At 44.4% G+C, this 27,409-nt stretch overlaps 1 protein-coding gene across 6 annotated transcripts; it reads left to right on the forward strand.

Moving 5' to 3' along the window:
- The first annotated feature begins 62 nt into the window (after positions 1 to 62).
- LARS1 (leucyl-tRNA synthetase 1) lies at positions 63 to 26,143 on the forward strand. Of its 6 annotated transcripts, none has more exons than XM_069028981.1 (32): positions 63 to 310; positions 1,224 to 1,342; positions 3,245 to 3,332; positions 3,974 to 4,054; positions 4,495 to 4,635; positions 5,055 to 5,216; positions 5,885 to 5,997; positions 6,390 to 6,453; positions 6,989 to 7,056; positions 7,420 to 7,645; positions 8,728 to 8,815; positions 8,902 to 8,978; positions 9,628 to 9,681; positions 10,372 to 10,512; positions 11,242 to 11,319; positions 12,240 to 12,325; positions 12,416 to 12,481; positions 12,575 to 12,657; positions 13,283 to 13,421; positions 15,423 to 15,635; positions 16,487 to 16,544; positions 17,278 to 17,341; positions 17,942 to 18,125; positions 18,344 to 18,434; positions 19,276 to 19,416; positions 19,964 to 20,104; positions 20,186 to 20,296; positions 21,141 to 21,251; positions 23,279 to 23,383; positions 24,495 to 24,590; positions 24,962 to 25,094; positions 25,775 to 26,143. In XM_069028981.1, the coding sequence occupies exons 1-32, from the start codon at positions 305 to 307 to the stop codon at positions 25,978 to 25,980; spliced, it is 3,534 nt and encodes a 1,177-aa protein (XP_068885082.1). In that variant the 5' UTR covers positions 63 to 304; the 3' UTR covers positions 25,981 to 26,143. The 6 variants fall into 6 exon arrangements, with proteins under 6 accessions (XP_068885082.1, XP_068885083.1, XP_068885084.1 ...); XM_069028983.1 differs by lacking the exons at positions 63 to 310; positions 1,224 to 1,342 and adding exons at positions 2,251 to 2,314; positions 3,058 to 3,111; XM_069028984.1 differs by lacking the exons at positions 63 to 310; positions 1,224 to 1,342 and adding exons at positions 2,326 to 2,469; positions 3,058 to 3,111.
- The last annotated feature ends 1,266 nt before the right edge of the window (positions 26,144 to 27,409 follow it).

Consider the following 27,409-nt stretch of genomic DNA (forward strand, 5'->3'; position numbering starts at 1 on the left):
CAGCAGGTTCGGTAGAGCGAGCACATGAACCCGCGGCGACATCTTGGGGGGTGCTCTTAAAGGGAGAGCGGCCCGGCGGGCTCACACCTGGGACAGGCACCCCGCGCTCATTTCCCCCTCCCCAGCCGGAACAAGCGGTCGCAGTGATCTCTCCATTCGCTCTCCCTCTCGTCCTCCTTCTCTCCCCTCCCTTCACGCTAAAAACGGCCCGGTCTCCCCCCGCCCGCCGCCTTGGTGCGGCCTCGGCTCCCCGGCCCCTCCCGCTGTTGGTACGGCCCGCGCGGACCCCGGCAGGCGCGGCAATATGGCGGTGAGTGAGAGAGCAGCGCCGGGAGCTTTGGCTTTAGCGTCCGTCGGGAGCTCTTGGCGTTCCCTGGGCTTCCTCACCGTCTACTCAGGGTCACTCTTCGGCGCCGCGGCCTTCGGGAAAAGGATACCATAGGGGCGTGCGCGGGGTTTCTGTCCGGCGGCTGCGGCCCCAGGTGTAAACGTTTTAGGAGTGTCTTGATGGAAAAGTGGAAAATTAGTGTTTTGATGGAAAGAAGCTAAATCCTCAACTTTTATGAGTGCAGAATCTGTAATGCGCATGTCCTTTAGCAATTCTTGTGTGTTATATGGTGAAAGAATAAGATCCTTTAATACTCGCCATATGTTATGTGATAAAAGAATGAGGGGAAGAGCTACTGAGCACCGATTTAATTAAAATCGCTTGGAATGCTTTACCTGAAGAACTCCGTGAACTACAATTAGAGTTATTAGCAGACCCTCTTCCTGGCATAGGGAGTGCTGTTCCCACTTTATGTGTGTCACGAGGAAGAGGCATTGCATGGGTTTATGGGGAGTCTGGAATTAAACCAGAATTCTCTGGGTGTTTTCACTTATGATTCATATCCTCTTCTACCTCCCCAATTCAGATCTCTCTGAGTTTGTTCTTTATTGGCAAGATGGTCAGTGTGTGTCTGTCTTAGCTACTGTAGAGTCCTTTGCCTTGGAAAACGTTGTTAACCCTTTCCTTACAGATCTTAGATCCAGTTTCAGAAGGCTGGATCTCAGGATACAGGTTTACAGTCATCACTGCTGCTCTGCTGTGAGGTGTTGCTGCCGTGTTCTGCAGCAGTGCTTGCTCATACCCAAAGGAGTTCAGGAGTGGTCTGTGATAGGTCACAGTTCTGTTATTTCTTAACCTGTTCAGCCAGGCTTCTCTTCCTTTCTCTGTTGACCAGGAGCGTAAAGGAACAGCGAAAGTGGATTTCTTGAAGAAGATTGAAAGAGAGATCCAGCAGAAGTGGGACCATGATCGAGTGTTTGAGATCAATGCTGCAGACAGGAGGGACCAGAGGAGGTATTGTTATATTTGTTTTTTTACTGCTTGAAATGTCTTTTCATTCAAAATCTGCTGGGGGGAAAAATGGCCCCTTTGTAATGAGCAGTGTTCATGGCTCAGCTGGAGGCACCTGCTCACGTTTCTGTAGCTGATGGCATAAAGCCGCTGAGTACGTGTGTAGCTGAGTTCCAGCGGGATGGAGAGAAGATTTTAAACTCTTTTGCAGTGTCAGTACTCTCTGTGGCTTTAAAACCAGGCTCTCTTTGGTGACTTGTACTCTTTGACATGGAGGAAGTTCCTCAGTGTGATGCCTGAGCCCTCACCACGCCGGGGATTTTACTTTGAGGGAGGGCGTGTCCTGCTCTGCTTCACAGAGCAAAACAGTGTTACACAAAATCCCGGCTCCTGCCGTAGACCAGCCTCTTGTACTTTTGTAGGAATGGAGGAAGGCCAGGTGTGTGTGACCATTACTGTTCCTCAGATGAGGGGCTGTGGTTTCTTTTCTCATGTGAGCCGTATTGCACAGGTTTGTCCCACCACCTGGTTGGTTGTGGTGTTTCCTAGAGCACTCTGCATTCTGTCTGGCTGGGTTTGGTTAACGTTTTGCTTTGATAATGGCTTTCTGCTCTGGTGGTACAATGTTCCTGAGTTGCTATCTGTCGGTTGTAGAAGGTGTTTATCTCCTGGGTTACATTTCCTCCCGTCTGGTTGGTTGCATGATTGCTCTCAGCTGTCTGAAGTTGGCTCTAAAGGAGCGGGCAGGTGTGGCTGGGCTTTGGGCTCTGTGCTCCCAGGTGACACAGGAGCACTGCTGCAGGGCTGGGCAGCTGTCCTGGCTGAGGGCTCTGCCAGCCCTGGCCCGGGGGGCTTTCCTGGGGGAGGTCCCAGGGAGTTCTGGCTGTGGGGGCAGGGGATGAGCCACCTTGGCCAGCACTGGCTCCAGCCCGAGAGGGGAGGGAGCAGAGCTGCAGGGAGAAGAGCCTGTCACAGGTGCAGGGTGCTCTGTGCTATTGGGGAAGGCCATATGACTCTTGGTTTTATTTCTGCCCCAGAGTAATCCTGAGAAACTTGTTCATCCTCTGGGAATGTATAGCATGCTTGGAAGCAAGTTCCTTTGGGATCAGTGGGATCCATGCTCATTGCAGGTGTGGAGAGGCTGCCTGAGGGAACAGCATTAATCCTGTGGGAAGGTCTCTGACTGGAAAAGCAGTGACCTCGGCAGTATGAGGTTAATGTCTGGTGTGTGGGAAAGTCAGACTAAACCAAGATAATAACTGAAGTGGTGTAGCAGGTGGCAGGTTCTTAAATTGTAGATTTTGCAAGCAAAGAAATGACTTGGCTTTTATTCCTGCATGTTAATGGATTGAGGGAGTGTGTGAAGGGAAGAGACAAGGCATGAAGTAGAGTGCAAAGGTAGAGGTAGAAATTCACGGTGTCCTAAATGTAAATATTTTCTTAGCTGCTTTGAGAGCTCAGGTTCCAACAACATAATACATCTTTGAAACACCCTGCAACAATATATCCCTGTGAATGGAGCAGTTGCTTGCAGTGTGCCCTTAAAATCTGAACTCACACAGTGGGAGATTAAATAAATGACTTTAAGCCTATGCTGTAATTAATTACAGAAGCAGGATTAGAATTTGTTACCTTTGGGAACATGCTATATCTATTTCAACATTTCTGTGTGATGTCAGTCCTCTGTGGGTTTTTTCTTTCATGTTTATTTTTCTAAGATGGTAAAGCCTGTTAATGTATCAGCTCTTTAAAATCAAAGACTCACGTTACTGGTAAGGAAAATATTTTAATGTCACTGTGGGCTGATAATAGCTGAACATACCAGTTACCTGCTTTGCTCGTGTATTGTCTGATGGTCTCTTAAAAAGCTAATTATGTGCTTTAATTCTTTGACTTTCTTCTCAGCAAAGGAAAGTACTTTGTTACCTTTCCTTACCCCTACATGAATGGCCGCCTGCACCTGGGACACACATTTTCCTTATCTAAATGTGAGGTAAAAATTCTTCTTTGCTGATATCTTTAAATAACACTCTAGAACAAATGCTGATTTTGTAGTTCAGTTTTGAGCTAACAGGATGCTATGTCAATTCCTTTATAGCTTTAGTAATGACTTATTAAACTTTTCTTTTTTCCCATATTTTCCCGTATCCCATAGGAATATTGCTGGCTGAAGGGAAATGCCATTCATGTCTTTTTTAATTTGATGAGATGGGGCTGCAGGTGTTTCCCATGTTCATTCTTTGAAATTAGATTTTTAGGAGATGCTGCTAAATGGCTCAAACTTCACAAGAGTCCCTTTTGTTTGTGCTAGCTGTGCTTTGTGACCTGTGTGGGAGCAGGTGTTGGGTACTAGTGGGTAGGATTCCACAGCCTGGCTCTTTTTGCACCCGTTGGTCTCTGGTCAGAGCCAGCCTGGAAGCTGGGCATGCCCGTGCCTGTGCAGCCACAGGGGCAGGCCTGGCAACCAGCTCTGGTTTCACCTTCCTGCCGTGAGTTCCTCCCCAGCTGTGTGCCTGTGCTCACCTGTCTGTCGGTAGCTGCGCGTTAGAGAAGGAATCACACCAGTGTTTGAGCAGCTGCTGGCTCAGCCTGGTGCCATTCCTGTTTCAGCTGTTCCATTTTCCCTGTCTGTAGTTCGCAGTGGGGTACCAGAGGCTGAAGGGGAGGAGCTGCTTGTTTCCCTTTGGGCTGCACTGCACGGGGATGCCCATCAAGGTGAGAGTTTTGCAGTTGCTGGGGGTTGTTTCTGGTGGGGTTTTTATCCCAAAGGCTGCTTGGAGCCTTGCTTACTGTCTGTCCCCAACTCCACCTTAGTTAATTTAAAAATTCACCAAGACAGTGTGATTTGGAACCTGAATTTGTAATAAACATATGTTGTGCTTGAATTATACCACTGCTTTCTAGAAGATAAAGTGCTGGAAAACTTTGTTTGTTGTGTTGTATGTTTTCCTTTGTAAGAAAATCCTCACAGTAATCCTCTTCCTGCCCTGGAAGGTGTTCTGGAAGTGGCAGGGTCTCCTAGATGTTAATGCAAGGTCCAGAAAAAGTTTAAAGCACTTAAAGCGTGGAATGCAAAATGTTACCGGTAAAACCCACTCCTTGGCTGTGATTGCAGCCAGTACCTTGGCTGACATACTCCCAATAACTCTGTTCAGGCTTGTGCAGATAAGCTGAAAAGAGAAATGGAATTGTATGGTTGCCCACCGGAATTTCCTGATGAGGAGGAGGAAGAGGAAGAAAATTCTGGTAAAAAAGAGGAAGAAATTATCATCAAAGACAAAGCAAAAGGCAAAAAGGTAAAGTTTAAGCCAAGCCTTCCTGTGTGCAAAGGTTTTTGGTACAAGTGTAGTGCAGGCCTATCCACCTTTCTGTGGTGCAAACACCTGTGGGTTTGAGCAGGGCCCCGAGAACAGGCCGTTCCTTGCTGGGTTGTTGTGGCAGAGCCTCTGCAGGTGTGTTGGACATTGGCATGGAACAGCTGGGAAGAGGAGGGTTAGGGAATGTACAGTGAATACAAGGTATGGTAGAATGGAAACTCTGTGAATACAAGGGGTAGAATGGAAACGAATCATTTATCCTCACTGTTAGAGAGAGGATGTGAGAATATTTGTGTTAACTTGTGTATCCGGAATCAGAAACCATGACATTAACAGAGGCAAATGCTCTTGTGAGCACAAGACTGTGGGCTTCTTCCTAATCCAAATTGTTCTTTCAGAGCAAGGCTGCTGCCAAGACTGGCTCTTCCAAATACCAGTGGGGGATCATGAAGTCTTTGGGTCTGTCTGATGAAGAAGTAGTCAGTTTTTCTGAAGCTGAGCATTGGCTGGATTATTTCCCTCCCCTTGCTGTCCAGGATCTGAAGAGCATGGGATTGAAGGTGACTCTGGGAGATTCTAACCTCAGTTCCACAGGCAGCCATACCTGTATTGTTACTGTGTTGGTGAATGTGCTGCTTCTCCTTGAGATTTTCTGTGTAATACCCGCATAGTTCCAGAAATGTTTCTGATATTTGTGGAATTAGTAATTTAACCTTTTAATGGTCTTGGGTGATAATTAAGTGCTTTCTTATATGAGCTTATATGTGCAGTGGTCACAACTGGAAATGAGTCCAATAAAGGCATTATGACCTATGCTTCCCATGTGAGATAACTTGTCTGTAGTCAGTATTGACAGTAGTTCTATTTAACATTGCATCATTATTCTTCCTATAAGTACTTGTCCTGCTGACAACAGATTTTTGAAAATGAAGAGCGATAAAGATGATGAAACAAGGCAGTGCTGAAATTCGGCTTGAATGGTTGGTTAAAACTACTACAAAACCTCTAAAGTTCTCACTCAGTGGGGGGACTCGAGTCTTTGACATCTCTGCTCTGAGAGAGCAGGCACAGATGTGTGTTTAAGCTTACACCCTTTGTGGGATACGTACTTGCATTGTCCTTTTGGAGAGAAAGCTCTTCTTATTTTTAAAATAATAATTATGGTATTATGAGATTCTTTTAATTTCTTGATTGTGCTTACTTACTGGGGCCTCTTGCCCATTTTCAGGTGGACTGGAGGCGTTCCTTCATTACAACAAATGTCAATCCCTATTATGATTCCTTTGTACGATGGCAATTCCTTACACTAAAGGAAAGAAATAAGATTAAGTTTGGCAAACGGTAAGCTGCCACTCAGCTCTGAGTTTTTGGGGGTGTGGTAAGCTCAGCTGTACCAAAGACAGAGCCCTGTGATACTTCTCTAGAGTGTGCTTTTAACTCAGATGAAACCAGAATCTTTCATTGCTGGCGCTCTGCCTGACGCAGTGAAGTGTAGTTGTGCCAACAAAGTGTGTGAGATTTGTCTTCCGGGTTTAGTTTTTCCATGGGTACCAACTCAAAGGAACAAAGGGCCAATTCTGAAAGCTCTGAGCATTGGCACTGATGGAAACAGATCCACACGAAATTTAAAAATACCATGAAGGGGTCTTTTCTTCCCAGAGAGCTATATTTTTTTTCTTCTTGCTCTATGCATTATTTTATTCACTGCTAAATGAAAATACACCTTTTTCTAGATACACAATTTATTCTCCTAAAGATGGACAGCCTTGCATGGATCATGACAGGCAAACAGGAGAGGTAACATTTTTACTTGACACTTTCATGCGTTGCTTATGATCTTACAATTTACTTTACATTCAGTTATTTATCTTGAAGCAAAACATAGTTTGTATGTGCAGAGTCACTGGCTCTCAGTTGTCAGTGCATGTGAAAATTGAATGAACTCCTCTCTTGAGCAGATTTGTCTGGAACTATGGATAGTATTTTCCATCATAGCTGGTTTCTGTGATTGTTTGGCAGTCTGTACCAGCAGCATCACTCCATTGTGTTGTTACCTGTTGAAACGAAATAGATAAGTTGTTGTTAACTTAGATGTTGCTGAGACAGTGTCTGTGACAACTAAGTTTTTTGCTGTAGGAATACAGTATAACCTCTCTGCAGTCTGCATTTCAGTGAACAGCCTTTCATATGAATGGAAATAGGATTTGCTCTGAGGAAAGCATGATTACCTTAAATAGTGTTTGGATTAGGTTCCTGCAGAATAGGATTTATTTTCTTTCCTGCTCAAGTAAATTTCATTTATTGATTGTTGCATTGTTTGTGGGAATTGTAGGGTGTTGGGCCTCAAGAATACACACTGATAAAAATGAAGGTGTTGGATCCTTACCCTGCAAAATTGAGGTAGGTCTTGACTTTTTAGTGGCAGGTAGGCTCTGTTTCCTGGCCGACCATTGAATTAAACAGTCTGTTTTGCCTGATGCAGAATTTAATTTCACCTGGTTATTTCCATCACTTCAAAGACCTGGTCAGAATCTTGAGCTGCTCTATTCACTGTGTCTGCATGGAACTCAAGTTGGAATTAAAACAAACAAACAAACAAAAAACCCCCAAAAATGGAAAGAAAATGGAAAACCCAGAAAGAATTAATGACCCATTTTTGTCTCAGGAAACGTTACTTGAAAGTCAGTGTTAGTTTAAAAGCCTGATCTGTGTGATCTGGAATGATTTTATTTTGGTAACTTATCCAGTATTTTTCCCCCTCAGTGGCTTGAGAGGAAAAAACATCTTCCTGGTGGCTGCCACACTCAGGCCAGAGACCATGTTTGGCCAGACCAACTGCTGGCTGCGCCCGGACATGAAGTACATCGGCTTTGAGACTGGCAATGGGGACATTTTCATCTGCACCCAGCGTGCTGCCCGAAACATGTCCTACCAGGGCTTCACCAAGGACAACGGGGTTGTGCCTGTGGTCAAGGAGCTGATGGGAGAGGTGAGCATCCTGCAGTGTGCTGGTCAGGCTTAGCTGGTCCTCTGGAGCTTATGCTTAGAAAGGTGATGGTGGAATTCAAATTGTAAAGAAAATACAGGAGCTATTACAGAAATTTTGGAGTGACTAAAATTTTGGTGACTAAAAACGCGAGCAGCAGGCAGCTTCCTTGGCAGCCAAGACACAGCTGCTGCTGGGGGAATAACCTGGTGCACTTACCTGGGGACAGATGCATTCCTATTGTCTCAGTGTGATTTGGTGAAGGGATAGTGCTAAGTAATGCTTTTCAACTTGCTGGGAAGAGTGAATGGAAAGGGAGAAGAAAAAGTAATAGCCAGAAAGCTTTATGTGGAACAGGCTTTTGTTGGTACTGACATTTCCAGTACATCAATGTGAATTAAGCTGTCTTAACTGAGTAGTTGAATGTTAGTGGTTTTGGGATTTGCTGTCCTTAACTTGTGTGCTTTGTGCCAGTGTCCTCAGTGGTGTTTATTCATCCTGATACCAAGGCATCTTTAGCTCTTTGCATCCCTTGATTTCCATTCACTACAACTTGTCACCATCTTTCTTGATCTTGCTTTGAAGTAGAAAATACAGGGTTTTTTTCCTTTGTTGGTAGACACGATGTGAATTCAAGCAAATTAGTGAGGTAGAAGACAGCTGCCACATCTAGACTGCCTCCTGTCAGTGTGCGAATATCTTGACAATATGCTTTCCTTTCTTTGTTTAATGTTGCTTTTGACACTGGCTTCCTAAGTCATTCCTGCCTCAATGCTGTTGTGCTTCAGATACTTGAAAGCAAACTGTCCTTCTGCTTCCCATGTTTCCCCAATCCTACATACTACTAGTTTAAGTTTCTTTGAATTTGGTTTTTGGCTTCTCTACCAATCAATAATCTGTATACAGTGTCAAATAGTACCACATGGTTTCATATGTACTTTCTCCTTGTCCATCTGTATATAAAATGTATTTAATTTGTTTATAATGTGTAAGGAAAATTTACAGAAAATTTGAAGAGTATCAGCTTGCTCTACTAGGCTGAACCCCCCTGATTTTCTGTAATGCTGTTCCTTTGTCCTGCTCAGGAGATTCTTGGTGCTGCACTTTCGGCACCGCTCACCACCTACAAGGTCACATATGCCCTGCCCATGCTCACCATCAAGGAAGATAAAGGTAACTGCAGCAGAGCCTGTTGGATGGGCACTGGCATTCAGTATGTGGGGACTAATCCTTTCATCTCTATCTTTTCCTTTGCCAAGGAACTGGAGTGGTGACAAGTGTTCCCTCTGACTCTCCAGATGACTTTGCAGCCCTGAGAGACTTGAAAAAGAAGCAGGTCAGTCTGTTAACTGAATTGTTTCTGTTTCCTTTCCATAGTGAAGATGGTCAAAAGTAAATATCCAGTGGGTAAAATGAAACTCACTTTAATTGGCGTTTTGCCATCTCTAACTTGAAATCAAAGTAGTTAAAAATAAATTAAATTTAAACCAACTGGGCTAGGACAGGTGTTTGGCTTTTTTCAGACTTCGGGTCTGAGTTTTAGATGAGAATCATGTAACTTGTGCTGCATGTTAAGGTAGAGAAGAGCACCAGTGAAGCAGAAGTGAGTTCCTGATGTGGAAATGACTTCCAGAAATGAGATTAAGATTCTCTATAAATTTCAAATGAGACTGAAGGTGGTTGTTACTAATTGCAAGAGTACATCAGCTTCTGAACAGCTGTCCCTGGCTACTGAATTTTTGTCCATTCATTTCAGGGTAGAGCAATATCAGTTTTTCCCCTTTTAAAAAATGTAGACCATTATGGGAAAGAATCATCTGGAACTGAGATGGGGATTGAGGTGTCAGAAATGGTGAGAAGGCAGGGAAGTGGCTTTGTCTGATTTATAATAAAACATTATGTACAAAAAAGACACTATGAATGAACAGGAACCTTTAAATCTAAGAGATTTCTATCTATTGCTTTTTTTCCTTCCAACTTTCAAGGCTTTGAGGGTGAAGTATGGCATCAGAGATGAAATGGTCCTGCCATTCGAGCCGGTGAGTGCACCCAGATGTGTCCATCTATAGCACATAGGATGTTGTGTTCACTGATGAGAAACAAACCAGGAGCTGTGCCTACCTCTTCCAGACTTTCTATTTAAAGTCCTCTTCAGCTGAAAGAGCTGAAAAACTTGAGTAAAATTTTCACGTTTTCCTGTAGTTACAACATTTGGTCTGTTAATGGTTGCAACCAGGATTTGTTATTCTATGCTGTACTTCAGAGAGAAAGGAAAGTATCAATTTTTATGGGAATTATTGTTTTGGAAAATGGAATGCATCATTATACTGATAACCTGTTGGTTGATTAAAACTTAGTGCCCTAATGGCGAGATTAGGAGTGTATCTGTTCTGTGCAAAAAGCTGAAGTCCCTCCCTGCTAGCGCAGCCTCGTGGCTGAGGCAGTTTCCATTAGAAAATGCAGGTTACAGGTAAAGCCATCCCAGTATCCTGCAGTACCATTGGTTCCACACGCCAGCTCCCGTGTTGGGACAGCTCGGTGTGGTGTCATGGCACGGGATACACCTGGGCAGCTCAGAGTCACCCTGGGGACTGCTGGGAACTTCTGGCTGATGAGTGGAATTGCACCCATATGTTGTAAGCCCTGTGTAACTTGTGCTAGATGCTGTGGGTGTACAGAGCGAGCAGTGCGGTGCAGGAGGGGGTTGACAGCCCTTTGTTGATTCTCAGGTGCCCATCATTGAAATCCCAGGCTATGGCAGCCTTTGTGCTCCATTTGTCTGTGACGAGCTCAAAATCCAGAGCCAGAATGACAGAGAGAAGCTTGCAGAGGCCAAGGAGAGAGTGTACCTGAAAGGATTCTATGAGGGAGTAAGTAGTAAAAGATTTTGGTAAGTGGTTTCTTGGTGAGTTTAATTAGGAGGAAAAAAAAGGCAGATGAAGAATAAAAAAAAAAAACCAACCTCAAGAAAGAGGGACAGTGTCCTTTTTTCCCAAAGCACTTTTCATTTAGACTCTTCCTGCAGTAAGCTTCTGCAGTTGGGGGAATGACGTAGAATTGGAGAAAGTTTCCTCTCATACATTCCTGTGTTCTCTGAACATTATAACCTGATTTCTGAACAAGTGATCACCTTCTGGGGAGCTGATCCATTTTGTTGCAAGTATAGATAGGGAAACTGATTTGAAATGAGCAAGGTGGTGGTGTTTGGAGGCTTTTTTGTTTTGTTTTTTTTGGGTTGGGTTTTGTTTTGTTTGTTTGGTGCGTGGGTTGGTTTTTTTGTTATTGTTTTGTTTTTTTCTCCTGTCTTTACCTCAGTAGCTCACTATGTGTATTTCTCAGCTGATATTTTGTAAGCAAGCGACAGTTTTTATTTCTGACTCTTTGCACTCTGTCATCTATGTGGATGCTGACATATGTACAAACTCTTTTTGGGTAAAGATTATTACAATTAATGAAAAAAACCAACACCTGTACTCTTACTTTTTGCATGTCAAAGATGGCAGCACCTGCTACTTCCTTATATTGATTTGAACACCTATGGCACCTATTTCTTGCTAAATTTTGGAAAAAAAAAAATTCCTGTGACCCATCTTTTACAGGTGATGTTGGTGGATGAATTCAAAGGACAAAAAGTTCAAGATGTCAAGAAACGTATTCAGAAGCTGATGTTGGATAAGGTATGTGACAGTGTGCACACCGCTGCTTCTGCATTGTCCATTTTGTCCTTTTCACAGGACTGAGTCACCAGAGAAACCCCTGGTGTGGCTCTGCAGCCCTCAGATTGCCTTGGGTTGCTGCAGAGCACAGAACACTGCAGAGAGAGGGACCTGGTGTTCTTGGGCTGAGTGGGCTGAGTAGCTTAATTAGAGTTCTCTTATTCCCTGCCTTATTCTATCACCTGCCCTAGGACATGTTCTGGTGGGCCAATTTATTCTTTAATGTAGCTGGGAGGATACTGGAAGTGTAGGACCTGGACTGTCAAGTCTCTTTCAAGCCAGTGAAGGGGATGTGTGATGTGCAAACGCCCCATTGCTGGGCTCATCCTTCAGAGAAGGGAGAGCAGTAAATGAACAGTGATTGTGGCATCCCTCTGATGAAACTCCCTAATGAGGATTGGGAGTAGGAGAGGCTTCAGGCATTTAGTCATTATTCCCTTGTTGTTGTGGCATAGTTATGTCCAGATCATAATGTAACCCGTTACCCTGCATCAGCACGCATGGTGTGTGCAAGTAGATTTGAAGCTCAACATCCCATTTTCCTTTGCCTTTCCCCCTCCCTCTGTCCCCTAGGGTTTTGGAGCTGTTTCAATCAGTGGGGCATAACCAGTGGGAAATATTTTGTGCTTACGTGCTCCTTTTCCTCATGCATTCTGTACAAAGTGCTGTGAGCTGGTACCTCAGAGAAGCACACAGTCAAGCCTTATGTCATTTTATGTGGAGGAATACTGAGGCAGAGAGCCTGGGCAGTGCTGAGAGCCATGCAGTAAATGCTGTAAACCAGATTAGAATGGAGGGGATGCTTTTTAGTAAGTTGTCAGGGTTTTCTAAACTTTGCTAAGTACTTAAATCTCAGCTTTCGTTGCCCTTTCAACTCTTAGGGCGAAGCCATGATTTATATGGAGCCTGAGAAACAAGTTATATCGAGATCTGCTGATGAGTGTGTTGTGGCCCTTTGTGACCAGTGGTAAGTGAAATAAAACTGTAGTTACAAAGTTGCTCCAATTGTACCCTACTTCTCGACTGCTTTATTGCAATAAACCTTTCCTGACTGTAGGTACTTAGATTATGGTGAAGTGAGCTGGAAGAAACAGGCGTCAGAGTGCTTGAAACATCTGGAGACGTGAGTTATGAATGTGGCTGTAAAGGAGAGTAACTTTGCTGCTGGTGGTGGGGTCTGAGAGGACTGAAAGCAGTAAGAGCTTCTTTCTTATAGGTTCTGTGAAGAGACTAGGAGAAATTTTGAAGCTACCTTAGGTTGGCTGCAAGAGCACGCATGCTCCAGGACGTATGGCTTAGGTAAAACACTCCTTTCTCAGTTGGTGCTTTGTAAGGATGGTACTCCTTGTTTCATTTGGAAGGCTTAAGTGCTATGTAACATCCCCAGTGGTACAGGGAAGTGTGGGAATGACATTGTCCAACTTGTATCGTGGCCCACCATCCCAGAGAAGGCGTGCTTTGTTGGAAATGCATGGGGCTGGTAATACTTGCATTACTACGGGTAGTCTGTGCAGTATCTCGGTAGCTTTTTACCTGGGCCATTGATTTGGAAGGGACCTCAGAAGAGGGAACTAATATCACTTCTTGGGTTTTCTCCTCGAATTCTGACTAGCCTTCATCTTGTGTAGCCTGACATGGGACAGCTGCTAGAAGTGCACTGTAACCCATAGCAGATGTTCTTGAGCTGAGCTGTGTCAGGATACGGATTCAAAATCAGCAACTGTTTGTGCTTGAGTAAAATTTTCAAGTGCATAATTTAATTTTTAAAACAAATATTTTTAAAAGCCTAAGCATGACTACTGATGTATATATGTATGTTTATATGCTCCACTGAAAATCATAAACTTCTGATGTGTGCCTGGGAATCGTGCGTGTGGGTAGGGGTGGTGCTATGGTACCTGACAGCCGCCTTCCCCCTGGCCAGGGAGCCGCTTACCTTGGGATGAGCAGTGGCTGATAGAGTCTCTCTCTGACTCCACTATCTACATGGCCTATTACACCGTGGCTCACCTGCTGCAGGGAGGGAACCTGAGGGGCCAAGGAGAATCTCCTCTGGGCATCAGGTAAGGAGAGTAAGCCATTAAGTTCTCTTGATTAATTGGGTGTGCTTATCTCCTGAATTGCTCTGCAGAAAGACTTGCCAAGGAGGCTGAGTCTTTCTTTTGTGTGTAAAAAGCATTATTATTAAACTTGACCTGCCATGAGCTGAGTTAGAACACGCCTGCAGTGGGGAAATAAGGGAAGGGAGAACAATGTGATAGGCAGTGAGAGAGAGAGTGGAGAAATGCCTCTGAAAGCATTTCTGAAAGAACTGTGTGGAGAGTAAATCACCTTTTTCAGTACTTGTTTGGCTTGCCTTGAAATGGCAAGGTTGTTGGGTGATTGGTTTCAGTGGCTGCTGAGGTGTCTGCTTGCTGAGACTGCTGTGCACCATAACGAAATGTAGGCTCCAGTGTACAGAGGAAACAGGATTTAGCTCTTGGTTTTTGTCACTGTCACTCTCCTGGAAGCTCAGAACCATCTTTTACCCGCAACTTGTCTGTGGAAGTCTTCAGAGCAAGAGGGAGGAGGCATGTGACCTCTGGGTTGGAGTGGCTTTTGAACTGTGGTGATAGGGATCAGAGAGATAAGTACAGCTCAGTCTGGAGTTGAAAAAACACTTCAGATTGTGCCTTGAATCATCTGCTCTGTGTGGTTTATGAACTAATTTCTGGAGTAGTTCACATATTGTAATGGAAACTTTTCTTACCTGATGCTTTTAACTAATCTGAAAACCATTTCCAAAGTAAAGATTCAGATTCTTACAGACAGAAATAGCTCTGAGAGACTGGGCAAGGCAGTCATTTGGGCTCAAACCTCTCTAATTACAGAGAAGCTACACATGAGCTAGTCATGTCTGGAAACAAGCTTTGAAGTGAGCATCCTGGGCCCTGAATTACAGATTCAGTGTAATTAAGCATGTACAATTAGAGTGCTATGTGAGTAGGTAACATCTGGCAGCCTTGGAAAATGCTTTTTACTGATACTTGCTCTGTGGTGTGAAGAAAAAGGGGGTTTATGGCCCATCCTGTCAGTCACCTTCAGTTACAGTGAATTTGGCACCAAACACAAGCTCAGTCACAGCACAGGAATTTAAAGCATAGAACAAGAACTGCCAGAACCAAACCAGCAAACCTGACCCTCATTATCTGAGGTGGTTTTCTAATGTGTACTGGAAGTACTTGGGGTCCAGAATGTTTTTCCTCTCTGCACGGCACAGGCCGAAGCCCCTTAGCAGGCGCTAACACAGAGCAAACTTTAGCTTGAAAGTATTTCATTTGGAGTGCACGCAGGCAGTATCCGGTGCAGTCTGCTGAAGTTCTGAGAGCCAGGAGTAAAAATCTCTGTAGAAACAAGAAGGATGTGTGTTAATGCAGCCCAGTGGCCGCAGAGGTGTGGGTCTCAGTTGCATCTCATCAGTATTTTCCTTCAAAATTGTGGATCCTACCTCTGGTAGTTGGTAAGATGTGTCTTGCAGTGAATGTTAATTTTAAATGTTCATTCCATTTGAAGTGGGAAAAGACTACAAATATTTTCCGTGTAGAAGGCAACCTTGGACTGTACAGCAGTTCTCTCCTGTCCTCCTGCTCTTTGATTTCTGGGAACCCAGAACGAATGGCTCCATGCGACGTAGCAGTGAGGGGCTCTCAGCGTTCACTTAAGGTCACAGGTGGTGCTGAGGGTTGGGTGGTGACACTTGGAAAAGAAATGATTGGGTTTCCAGGACATTCAAGATTACGCTTTAATTATTAATTGCTTTTTCTTTATGGGAGTCTTCATGCTTTATTGGGAAAGCTCAAAGGGCAGTTTAAGCAGGGCATGGCTTGAGCAGTTCTGAATTTGTTTCTGATGTTGGATTCACTCATCTGAGCTCAGGCAAAGGCCCTGGGCACTCTGTCCATGTTTGCTGATCACGTGGACTGTGCTGTAAGAATGGATCAGCAGGTTTAAGCTGCCTTGTAGAGAATGCTGTGGAGTGTGAGGAGCTTTTACTGACTTGGCAATGTGGGACTGATTCTGTGCAGGGCATATCAAATGAGCAAAGAGGTTTGGGATTACATCTTCTTCAAGACAGCTCCATTCCCCAAAACTGAGATTCCAAAAGAAAAGTTGGATAAACTGAAGGAGGAGTTTGAATTTTGGTATCCTGTGGATCTCAGAGTTTCTGGCAAAGACCTTGTTCCAAATCACCTGTCATACTACCTCTACAATCATGTGGCCATGTGGTCAGAACAAAGGTAAGTTGGGATGGGATGCAGATGTGCAGGAGGTAAAGCTGGAGAATTTGCAGTTCTGTCACGTTTGCTAATGGCCTTTGGACTGTACCACATTTAGAGTTGTGTTGAAAATGTATTCTTTCATATTGCAGCTTTGATACAGTTGTCCATAATAGAAGTTATTGAAATGGAAGTGGTTTTTACCGTTATTTCCCCTGGTTTTTCTGCAATATCTCCTCCTATGGATTTCCCAATGTTGAGTTGTATTCCTGGCATTTATGTGACTTTATTACAGAGTCTTCTTAATTCCTTCTCAAGGATGGTTAAGAGCCATATATGCTCCTATGGACTGTGCAGGACTGGTTGAGGCTCTTTGCCCATCGCATGATGCTTTTAGGGTGAAGATACAGTTTGCATTCCCTTGAACTTTGGTTTAGGGGTTGTATAAAACTGTATATAGGAAAAGTGGGTTTCTGCTGTATAGTAAAGATGATCGTGGGCAATTTAATACCCCCTTCCTTCGTGGGTAGAGATGTGGACCCAGCATTATTGTGTGCTCTTGGGCAGTGCCAATCACTGGCCTTTACATTAAAAACATCTGAATAGAGGAAGGTGAAGTAAATGAACTGTAATTGCAGGTGCACTGCTCCCTGCCTTGCATTTCAGCAGTGATAATCCTTAGCCTTTACACTGTAGCTCTTTCCATCTTCAGAGACACTCCTTAATATATGTAAGACAACCTTTAAGTATTTTTTTTGAAGATTCCACTTAAGGTGTTCATCTCAAACTGGAACATAAAGTGTTTGTTCCTTTTTTTAAAAAGAGAAAATGTATTTACTTGGCCAAAAGCTTTGTATCTTGTCTTCAAACAGAGAAAAATGGCCAGTAGCTGTGAGAGCCAATGGACATCTGCTTCTCAATTCCGAAAAGGTACGGTGAGGTTTTGTGTGACATGGCTTTTGTGTTGTCAAAATAGGCATTTCCTAGCCAGACTAGAAACTTCTTGGGATTTAAGTAGTGGAAATAGTGACATTTCTTCATTAGTGCCCTCCAGTTTTCATTTGTTAGAGATAAAGACCTGCCTTGCCTGTGATTCTGTGTAGCACTTTCTGTTAAGTCAGCTTTTGTGTGGTCTCACCAATTTAGTGAAGAGTTCAGTGCATTTCTGTTAGGTTTTAGGGTAATATAGAATGTTTATTTATTTAACCAAAGTTTAGCTTTTTAGAGCATTGGAGTAGATGCAGCGAGAGGAAAACGTTTGTGCCAATTACTTGCTAATATGTGCAAGTTCTGACACTGAATTGAATTAAAAGTGCCTGAACCCAGGAATTAGGCCTTGGAGACTGTCTGATATGAATCAAAAAAACCCCGAAACAAACCCTACTGGAGTTCTTCTTGAAAAATCAATACGGGGTGAGCTGAAACTGCCAGTTTTGAAGTAGTATTTAAGTTTAATTAAGGGAATTTCTGGGTTTGTATTTTGGTGCTGAGTGCATGCAGAGTTGAGTCTGCTTTTGCTGTAAGACCTCATTCAGATTTACCAAAGTGCTTTTTGCTGTGATTCATGAGAAAATGGTTTGCCCAAACCCTTGCTGGGTCTGTCTTGCTTATCCACCAACACAAGGGATGTGTGAGAAAACAAACACTCTTATCTTTCTTTCAGATGTCTAAATCGACAGGCAACTTCCTTACCCTCACTCAAGCTGTTGACAAGTTTTCTGCAGATGGTGAGTGCGTTCTGACCTGCATCTGATTGTCAATTATGCCAAAATGACTAAAATGAGTGTTTTGCTCTCAAAGGAGTTTATTGGAGTATTGAATGGCAATAAATCTGCCACTTACCACCTGTTCTTGTTGAAAAGCTGAACTCCGCTTGGAAGATTGGGATGTGTGTTAGCACACCTTGTTCAGCCAGGAGCTGCTTCTGGGGCTGAGCCCTCCAGGAGCCTGTTTGATTTTTTCTGTGCTCACTGAAGAGATCAGAACACAGGACACGCTGCTGGTGTGCATGGGGTGTGTACGTGTTTGTGCCCCGCGTATCCATGCATGCCGTGCTCCTTCTTCCATGCTCCTGTGTTTTGGGCAATGACTGTGCTCGTCTCCTGGTTCTGCTGTCTGTCTGGTCCCTTCCCAAGGAGGGCAGTGTTCCTCTCCTGGGGGAAGTGCTTCCTTTGAGGCATCTCTGGCTGGCCAGGCAGTTTGTTACCTGGCTTTGCATTTGCTAACTCCAACTGAAGTGAGCTGTCAGGGTGCAGGAGGCACAGCACTCTATGGGTATCAGCCAGCTCATGGCATCCAGCCTTGGCAGCTGATCCCATTTCCTTCAGGCATGCGTTTGGCCTTGGCTGATGCTGGAGACACTGTTGAAGATGCCAACTTTGTGGAAGCCATGGCAGATGCTGGTATTCTTCGTCTCTACACGTGGGTGGAGTGGGTGAAGGAGATGATTGCAAACAGAGACAGCCTGAGGAGCGGCCCAGCCAGCACCTTCAATGACAGAGTCTTTGCCAGGTATGGTACAAAGGTTAATAATACGGTTTGGGCCATGTTTTTCCTTGCAAGAAGGAATCCTGTAGTTATTTTTTTCTACAAGTAATGAATTCCATAAAACAGTGCACATTCCAGCATAGGTTATGCGGTTTGGCTGCACTGGTGAGTTTTACACAGTGTTGCCGTTACATGGGGCACACTATGCAGTATTGATGCTGTCACTTCCCTTCCCTCCCCAGTGAGATGAATGCAGGGATAATGAAGACAGACCAAAATTATGAGAAGATGATGTTTAAGGAAGCTCTGAAAACTGGTTTCTTTGAGTTTCAGGTAGGAGCTGTAAGAAAGTGACAGCTGGTATTTGTTACTTTGTGGATTTCTTTTGATCTTTCTGTCTCTGATCCTTAATTATACAGCTGAATTGGAATCAGAATTGTGTCAAGAAACAAGAGTACTTCAAGGGAATAAATGTGGAATTGTAGAGGTCTGTCTGTGTCAGTTTACAAAGGTCCCGAGGAAAACAAATGAAATTCTGCAAATAGTTCTGATATCTAATATGAGCAAGAAGCTGCTTAAAAAAAGACAAAGACACTATTAAAAAGAGCGTTGCCTTTCTTTACATCTTTTGTGATAAAGGACTCTTCATAAGAAAACAAGCTAATACATCAACGAAATTGTTTGGAAGCCTAGTGCTTTTTGATATCCTCCATAAACCATGTCTCCAGAGTGTCTGCAGAGCCATGCTGATCTATTTAATGAATTACAGATGCTTCTTCATGTGGCTGCTTTGAGATACTGAGGAGTAGGGTTAAATAGGCTGAATTATGTGTAATGATAGATCATATTCATTGCCTTTTTCTTAGTCCTTATTAATATCTGTATGTAAGTTACTTGGGATGACAGCACCTGATACACAGCCGTGGATGTTTTTGTGTTTTATGTTTGTGCCAACAAACAGTTTTTTTAAGTACCACATAAATGCAAAAATCCAACGGCCAGCTGGCAGAGTCACATGTGGGTGCTTCAGGAAACTGCAGTTCTCAGAGCTCAGTAATGGATTATTACAAGCTGCTCACGTTCTGCAGGCGTGTTAGAGCCCACAGGTGTGTGTGTTTGACTCTGGGTGTTGCTCCCTGGCAGCTGAGTGCTGATGGCTGTGTTGTTGTTCCAGGCAGCAAAAGACAAGTACCGGGAGCTGGCGATCGAGGGCATGCACAGGGAGCTGGTGTTCCAGTTCATTGAGGTGCAGACTCTGCTGCTGGCACCCATCTGCCCCCACCTGTGTGAGCACATCTGGTCCCTGCTGGGGAAGGTACTGATGTTTCAGTTCTGTCATTGATTCAGAGCTGAGCTTTTATGGATTTCAGTAACACCCAAGTCAGGCTTACAAATATTATTCATGTACAAGTAGAAGAAATGTGTCAGAATCCAAGGAGTCATACTGGCTCATTGTCCCTGGGATAGTGACTGCAGGGAGCTGGCCTGTTGCTGTGATGATATGTGCAACATTACTACCAGTCACTATCGTTGTCTGCTTGCAAAGAGGTGATCTAAAATTAAGTGAAACAATGCAATAGTCTTACCCTTCTGTGTAAAGCTTAGTTTTGATTTTTTTAAGCCCTGTGCTTGTAGATGGCATTCCATAGCCATATGTTAGCTGTGACTGTACAGTCCTGAACACACTTGCAAAGAAGTGCTTGTTGGCTGTGTGCCCACTCCTTTACACCCTAGTTATGGGTGCGTGCTCACTGAGGTCCAAACTGGCTGAACTCCATTTTCCAATCAAGCTATAAGGGTTGGAAAACCCACCAGCTAATGTGTGTTCACCTCAGTGCATTCGTGTCTTCCTCTGCCCAAAGCCGGACTCCATCATGAGGGCCTCGTGGCCGGCAGCAGGGCCCATGGATGAGGTGTTGATTCGCTCCTCCCAGTACCTGATGGAAGCAGCTCATGACCTCCGGCTCCGCCTCAAGAGCTACATGGCGCCTGTGAAAGGAAAGGTGAAGGTCGTCTGTTTGTGTGCATGTGTGATAATTCTGTATTGCCCAGGGACTCCTTCCTAATTGTTTTTATTTCCTCAGAAAAGTGCTAAAGAGTCTTCCCAGAAGCCTTCTCACTGTACCATCTATGTGGCGAAGAACTACCCACCCTGGCAGCACACCACCCTGTCCATCCTGCGCAAGCACTTCCAGGTGCTCGTCCCTTCCTCTGCCCTGCAGCTGCTTGCCTGCTTTTTGTGGCTCATTTTCCATCTGTAGAAAGTTTATAAGCTGTAACTTGTTACCAAATTATTTCAATATATTAATTTTCTTTATGCTTTTACAACTATCCAGTAAGTTTTTATGCCTAATGAAAATGTCCCAAGGACTGTCATTGATTTGACAGTTGCATTTCATTGATTTTGACAATCTGAGTAAAAGCATGCCTGTGCTCTGTTGTTTCTTTCATTTGTGAGTGGTTAGCTTTTAAATATTCTTCTTTCCAAGTATATTTTTGAGGAAACAAGGTTGACTGACAGAGTACTGCTGCCTTACTCTGCAAGTGGGCTGAGAAGCTTTGTTCTAGTCCTTGAGTAAGTGTATACCACTCAGTTACAAGAAATAGCTTGAAATGGAATAAATCAGTCATGAGAAGAAATATGTTAAGAAAGCAGAAGGATCTGTGCTTCTGGCACGGGGAACTGCTGAGAGTGGCTTTTGGGATCCTGATGAACCGTCCTCAGCTTGAACACACCAGCGCTGTAGCTGATAGATCAGGGAGTCCTGACTATTCCAGCTTGTGGCAATGAGATAAACCAATAGTCCTCATGTGGAATTTGTTCTTGGGGGTATTCACCTTTGGGCATTGTATAGGCTTTTTTCTGTATCAGTGTTAAATGCTGTTTGGGCTTCAAAAGAATGAGAAAACTGTCTGTGGAATCAATGATGCTGACAAACCTTTCTGGTATTTATGGGAAAGCAAGAAAGGTATATGATATTGAAAGGCAAGATTTTTCGTGATAGCTGTTCCCTTTAATGATTGTTCATCCCTGTTTAGGCCAGTGGAGGTCAACTGCCAGATAATAAAGTAATTGCCAGTGAGCTGAACACCTTGCCAGAGCTGAAGAAGTATATGAAGAAGGTGATGCCTTTTGTTGCCATGGTTAAGGTAGGTGTCAGAGGGACAGTTCTGGTACAGGAAAGGCTTTTGTGAATGCAGTGTGTCCCCCTTGCCCTTTGCTCATTTGGCATCTTTATGGGTTTGTTTATAAACAGCTTCAACATCTCTAGAAGAAATACATAATAAAAATGTCTCTGTGTGAATTAGCCCAGCTGCGTTCTGGATCTGGTTGAGGCTTGGTGCTTTCTGTGTTTTGTGGGTGATATAATCTGTACTTCAAACACACCTGGATTCCTCTATATTTGAAATGTATCCTATTTGACTTCTCCAGTTTTTCATGCTGAAATGAGTGAAGTGTTGCTTTGGAGACCAATAAATTGGAAGTTAAAAGTAAGGCCAGAGTTAATTGATTGCAGTATGTTTAAGGGAGGAAAAAACAGACTGTTCTGAGCCTTGAATGGAATTACAAATTTTGTCTGTAATTCTTATGTTTATGAATATTCTGATAGTCCATTGTTTTCCCTGAGTCGTGCAAGCCTATTCAAATCTTGGTTTCCATTTCTTTAAAGAAACTTTTTTGTGCTTACTGTTGCAGATGAAAATTCAATACAGCAACTAGGGAGAGCTAAGAAGCAAAGAATTAATACATTCTTTTTTAATTTGGGAGTGGAGGTGTCACAGTGTGCAATTTAAAACCTTTTTGATGACTTTTCATGATCTGTAGAAGTTGAGAGGGATTAGTAATGGAAAAAATCTTAGTGAGTGTAAAAAAAAATTACTTTTTCTCCTTAAGCTTTAGCTTGATTTTTGAAATACATGTATTAGTGTCTTCTATTTGTAAGCTTTGTCGTGTTTTCTAAGTGGAGGGGCTCTTTGCTGTCTCTGTGGGGTTGTTCTGATTGTTCCTTTTCATGGAAGCTTGGAAGCCTTCAGAGGAGCAGAGAGCACAGAGCAGTTCTGGAGCTTCCTGTCTAAGTTTGTAAGAACAGGAGGGATGTGTTAGATCCACTGATCCCAGCTGGGAAAGGTCAGACAAGCTCTCAGTCCTTAGAGTTGGGGCTGAAACACTGCTGTGTTTTGGTGTCTTTGGTCTGGCAGCAGTGAGTGATCCTGGGGCATGTGTGGAGGGAGCTGAGGCTCACCTCAAATCCATCCTTTCGCTTCCAAAGAGCAGTAACCAATTTCCCGTAGAGACATGGAAACACCTGAGCTCAGACTCCCCTGATCAGTGTCTTTCTTTAAACCAATTATTCATCAGTTCCAGGGTACAAGGAGCATTTCTGCTTGTGCTTCCCACTCATCAGAGGGCTGAAATGTAGGAGAAACTCTGTGATTTACAAAGGGAAGCAGTTCCATGTTAAAAGGGAATCTTTCACATTAAACTGACGAGGAAACCAGGAAACCACAACCATGCTGAGGCTGACAAAGCAGAACTTCAAAGGAGACAGCTGGCTCAGTGTGTGAGCCAGGCAGGGACAGATTAAATTCCAAAGAGGAAATTCTGTTTTAGTTTAAAAAAAAAAAAAAAATCGTGTGGTTTTTATACTGCCTTTAATACTGTCTCTTGTGACTGTTGCTGCTGGCTTTCTGGACTAATTAAGTTACTTTTATGTTAACATACAAAGTGGTTATTTCCCTGCAGAGAACTCGCTGTGAGCATGTCCAGGTGTTGTGGGCTTGTCCTTTATTTTAAACTGGGTCATCAGCCTGAGTTTCCTGCTGTGAAATACCACTGAAATGCTGACTGATTTTGTGAATTCTCAACCTGCACATTAAGTAGGGATTTAAATAACTGTGAATGTCAAACACCTTTTCTATTCTATATTAAAACTGTGTTCTAATTGCTCTTACTCCTCCCATCAGTGTCACCAACTCCCTGTAGAAGAAGCCCTGTTACAAGAAAATTATTGCTCTGATGTTAATGTTGTGCCAGCAGAGAGCTCTCGGATTTACAAGCCTATTCTTTTCATGACTAATGTGGATAGTTTGCCATTTTTAAGCATCATTTTACTTGCAGCCTTTAGAGGATTTTAATACTTTCTCCCCCTCCCCCCCCCCCCCCCCCCCCCGCACAGGAAAACTTGGAGAAAAGTGGTTCTCGTGTTCTTGATCTTGAACTGGAGTTTGATGAGCGTGCAGTGCTCATGGAGAACATTGTCTACTTGACAAATTCCCTGGAGGTTGGTACAGACTTGGCACCTGTTACTTGGCATTTATTGGGATAGCTGGAGCAGCAGCCTTCCCTAAGGCTCATTAACTTCTAGGTGTGCATTGCTCAAGTAACAGTTTTTTATCAACTTTGTTTCCATTTGTCAAATAGATGCATATAAATCTGTTCAGTGTTGGCATGAGATACAGGGGTGGGTATGCACTACAAACATGGTCCCAGAAAACAGGGCTGGTTTTCACTGCAGTACTGGATGTATCTGTGACAGTGATGTCCACTGACACTTCTGAAGAGACATTTTTCTCTGAACTGGTCTGTATCTTACGTTTCCAGCTGAAGAAATGAGAAGGAGCTGCTTCAAGGCATTACTAGCAAGAACAGTCAGTCTCTGGGCACCTACACTGGCGTGTTGACTGCAGCAGGCTGTCTTCCCTCTGCAAGGAGCAGACTCTGGGCAGGGCTTTTCATGCTGTGCTGTGTAAAAGGCATCCAGTCTGGTAGCAGTTATGCTGCTTCATATGATGAGCAGAATTTAGTTTAATAGGCAGCATGGTAATCAGGGGACAGCTTAGGCACATGGTATTAAAAAATCTAAAACAAACAAAAAACCCCAACACCAAAAGTCAAAAAAAGAAAAGCAGTTGTTTTTTAAGAATTAGAAACTATATATATTGCAGAGCTGGATGTAACCTGTACAGTATGAAACAAGAGTGACTTCATTGGGCTTGTCCCATATCAGAGCAAAGCCAAGAGTGAGCAGCAGCTTTTATTTTAAACTGTCTGTAAATCTTCAAAGCCCATTGACACGTTCCAGTGTATCCTTGGAACAGGGATACACTGCTTGGAACAGCCAGAGAGGCTGGGGGGCTCTGGGGATCCCTGTCCTCGGAGGCTGCCTAGTGGGGTCTTGTGCACTTCACACAGGGAATAGATGACCCTTAGAGGTCCCTTCCAAACAAAATTTTGTGGGTTCAGGTGTGCTTTTGTTGCCTTATGTCAGTGCAGGTTTGCTTTCCCCTTTCCTACATGAACAGCTGTTTGATGGGGCTGTAACCTCTGCTGTTCCCTCTAAAGCCATTACACTCCTGCTTATTCCCTCCTCCCCCATTTTTTCTCTTTGACAGCTGGATCACATTGAAGTGAAGTTTGCTTCTGAAGCAGAAGATAAAATCAAAGAAGACTGCTGTCCTGGAAAACCATTTTCTATATTCAGAACTGAGGTAAAATCAGAAATTCAGATATTGGAAGTCATAAAACTTAATTTGAAACTTTAAAAAAAACCCAGACAAAAGTAAATTTAAAAACTTTGATCAGACATGAATGTTCATCATGTATGAATATTTCTAATTCTTTTAAAAGTAAAAATGTAACTGATCTCCCTAAATATGTCCTAAACCCTTGTTACACTCTGGGCTGCATTTTAGGCTTGGGGCAGTGCTGGCATCCAGCATTATGGCCAGGCAGGTTCTAATGGGATTTTATCCCTCCAGAAGATTTATTGACAGCAGACGTTTATTTGATTTAGTTTCCTGTTTCCCCTGACGGATGCCAAGCACAGGTTCTCCTTTAAGGTCTGTATTGTTTCTCACAGCCTGGCGTGTCCGTGTTTCTGGTCAACCCTCAGCCCTCCAATGGCCACTTCTCCACAAAGATGGACATCAGGCAAGGGGACAACAGGGAGACTGTGATCAGGCGCCTGATGAAGATGGACAGAGGGATTAAAGGTAACCACTAGTCCAGTGTCCAGCTGTGCCACCTGCTGAGGGGGGCACACAGGGGTGTGACAGAGGACGTGGGACATGCCCTGTGTATGCAGTGATGTGAGTTACTGCCAGCTCCTGGGAGGTGGAGGTTTGGGAATGGCTGAAAACAAGTGAGATGGAACAGGGACTCTTCCCTGTCTTCCCAGAAGGTGTCAGTGTGCTCTTGGGCACAGGGCTGGAAGGCTGTACTTGCAGGAAGGCGTAGCTGAAGGTCCCAGGCTCCTTGGTCTGCTTAGCAATCTTACTAGTCTGCTTTTTAATAAGGAATGTATTGAAATCAACTCTCGCCTTCCTCTTCCTTCCAGTCTCTGCAGTTCATTCCTCAGAAAATGAAGAATAACTGTTCAGTTACTCAGACCTGTCCTGAGCCAGATAAAGCAAATTCAGTGCTTAGAATGTGGTATTAGGAGCTGGTGTTTCTGTGTGCTTTATCCCCGTTTCTGTTGGTAACTCACTGTGTAACCACTGAAGGACAGTGTTGTATTGGTGCAAACCTTAACATGACAGTTACTCCCATGAGAATGTGTTTCCTTGGAGCAGATGTGGCAGTTCCAAGGGTTCAGCATTGCTGTGGTTAACTCTGTTGATGCTGTGGCCTGTGTACAGCTGCTGTGGCCTCACCAGCTGCTGTCTCTGTGCAGATCTCTCTAAAGTGAAGCTGATGAGGTTTGATGATCCCGTGCTTGGGCCCCGCCGTGTTCCAGTCCTTGGCAAAGAGGAAGCAGGGAAAACTCCTATCCTGGAGCAAGCCATCTTCCACATCGACCTGGCCCAGAGGCACGTCTGTGTCACTGAGAATGGCCTGACAAGGGACATTGGGGACACAATTGTTTACCTGGTTCATTGAACGGGTGTGTACCTGGCAGTGAGAAGGTTCATGGAGGGACTTTGAAGCATCTGTATTAAACAAAGGGGAGAATTTGTTCTATTAAAAAAAAAAAGCCACCCCAACCTCATGGGAGTTGCCCCTGCTCTTTTAAACAGGGGTTTAATAAAATTATTTTCCTCTGATGCTTTGGCTTCTCTTGAAAAGAAACAGGTACCCTGGAAACTTTCTACTGTTTATTCTTTCCGGGGTACTGCCTCAAGATGGGACTTCTTTTCACTCCTGGCCTCAAGTATGGGGCAGAGTGAGAAGCCCCATCCTTGGCTGACACTGCAAGTAATCTGATAGGTAAAATAATTGTTCTATATAAAAGCCATACAGCTGGGAGAGAGGAGTGCTCGCTGTTGCATATCACCCTGTGAAATGTCTCTCTGCAAAGAGCCTTGGGGAGGAATTCAGTCCAGAGCAGTTTATTAATCCCTCTAGCCTTTGCAGGCAGAAGAGAGAATTATTGTGTGACACCAGTGGAGCATCCACAACCTGTGTTTTGTTTAAAGCAGCAGCAGTTCCTCCTCAGAGAACCTTATTGAGTCAGAGGGAGGGTGTGACCTGGGGCAATTATTTCCCACTGCAGGGGGGAGCAGCAGCATCATCACCATGAGCAGGGGCTGCTGGGCTGGGGAGATCTGTGGGGAGGGGGCTTTGGAAGGGTCTATTTCTGTGGTTGTGGATCTGTGTACAGATCAGCTCCTGCACTATCAGGGGCAGAGCTGGACTTTGGCTCCATCTGATTCGTGTGATTGAGCTGGGGGCCTCCTCAGCCTCCCCCTTTCCCCAGTTCCTGTGTGCCCCCCCCAGTCCCCCCATCCTGTCCCAGAGAGGGACATCCCCCCCAGCACCCAACCAAAACCTCCCACCCTGGAAAAATCTGTCCTGACCTTTGAAGTGGGAGCAAGCATCATTGAAAGAGAACAGGTACAAAGTAAAGCAAAATGGTATTTTTGGGCAGGGGTCGTGTCACTTCCCTCCAGGTTTCTTTTGTGTCTTTCAAAATGTGTGAAGAGGAGAAAATCATCAGCTGATTTGTGTTGGTGCTCTCTGAAAACAGTTCTGTGGGTTTTGTTCTGCCAGGGCTGAGCCCTGGGGTGCTGGGGGGATGGTGGGTGGTCTGTGGTGCTGCATGGCTGAGCATAGGGGCCATGTCCTGGGCAGGGGGTGGCTGGGGCAGGGGCTGCACTGAGCTACTGCAGCACAGGGTCACTGGGTCAGGCCCAGGAGCTCCCTCTGTTTGGGATGTACAGAGCTGATCCTTGGGTGGGCTGTGTGTGAACCCTCCTCGCTGTGCCCAGGGACCCTCAGTGACACCAGACAGAGCTCCTGGGGGCTGGGCAGGTGGCCCAGGAGCCGTGGGCTGTCCCAGCCTGCAGGAACGCTGCCCCACACTGGGGGT

Source organism: Aphelocoma coerulescens, chromosome 13 (genome assembly GCF_041296385.1).
Source record: "Aphelocoma coerulescens isolate FSJ_1873_10779 chromosome 13, UR_Acoe_1.0, whole genome shotgun sequence".
NCBI lineage: Eukaryota > Metazoa > Chordata > Aves > Passeriformes > Corvidae > Aphelocoma > Aphelocoma coerulescens.

What these genes read in the sequence shown, in the direction of transcription:
- LARS1 (XM_069028981.1), top strand. An exon ending in TTTCCTTATCTAAATGTGAG is followed by an intron (nt 3,333 to 3,973) that starts GTAAAAATTCTT and finishes CCCTGTCTGTAG; the next exon opens with TTCGCAGTGGGGTACCAGAG. An exon ending in GATGGACAGAGGGATTAAAG is followed by an intron (nt 25,095 to 25,774) that starts GTAACCACTAGT and finishes GTCTCTGTGCAG; the next exon opens with ATCTCTCTAAAGTGAAGCTG.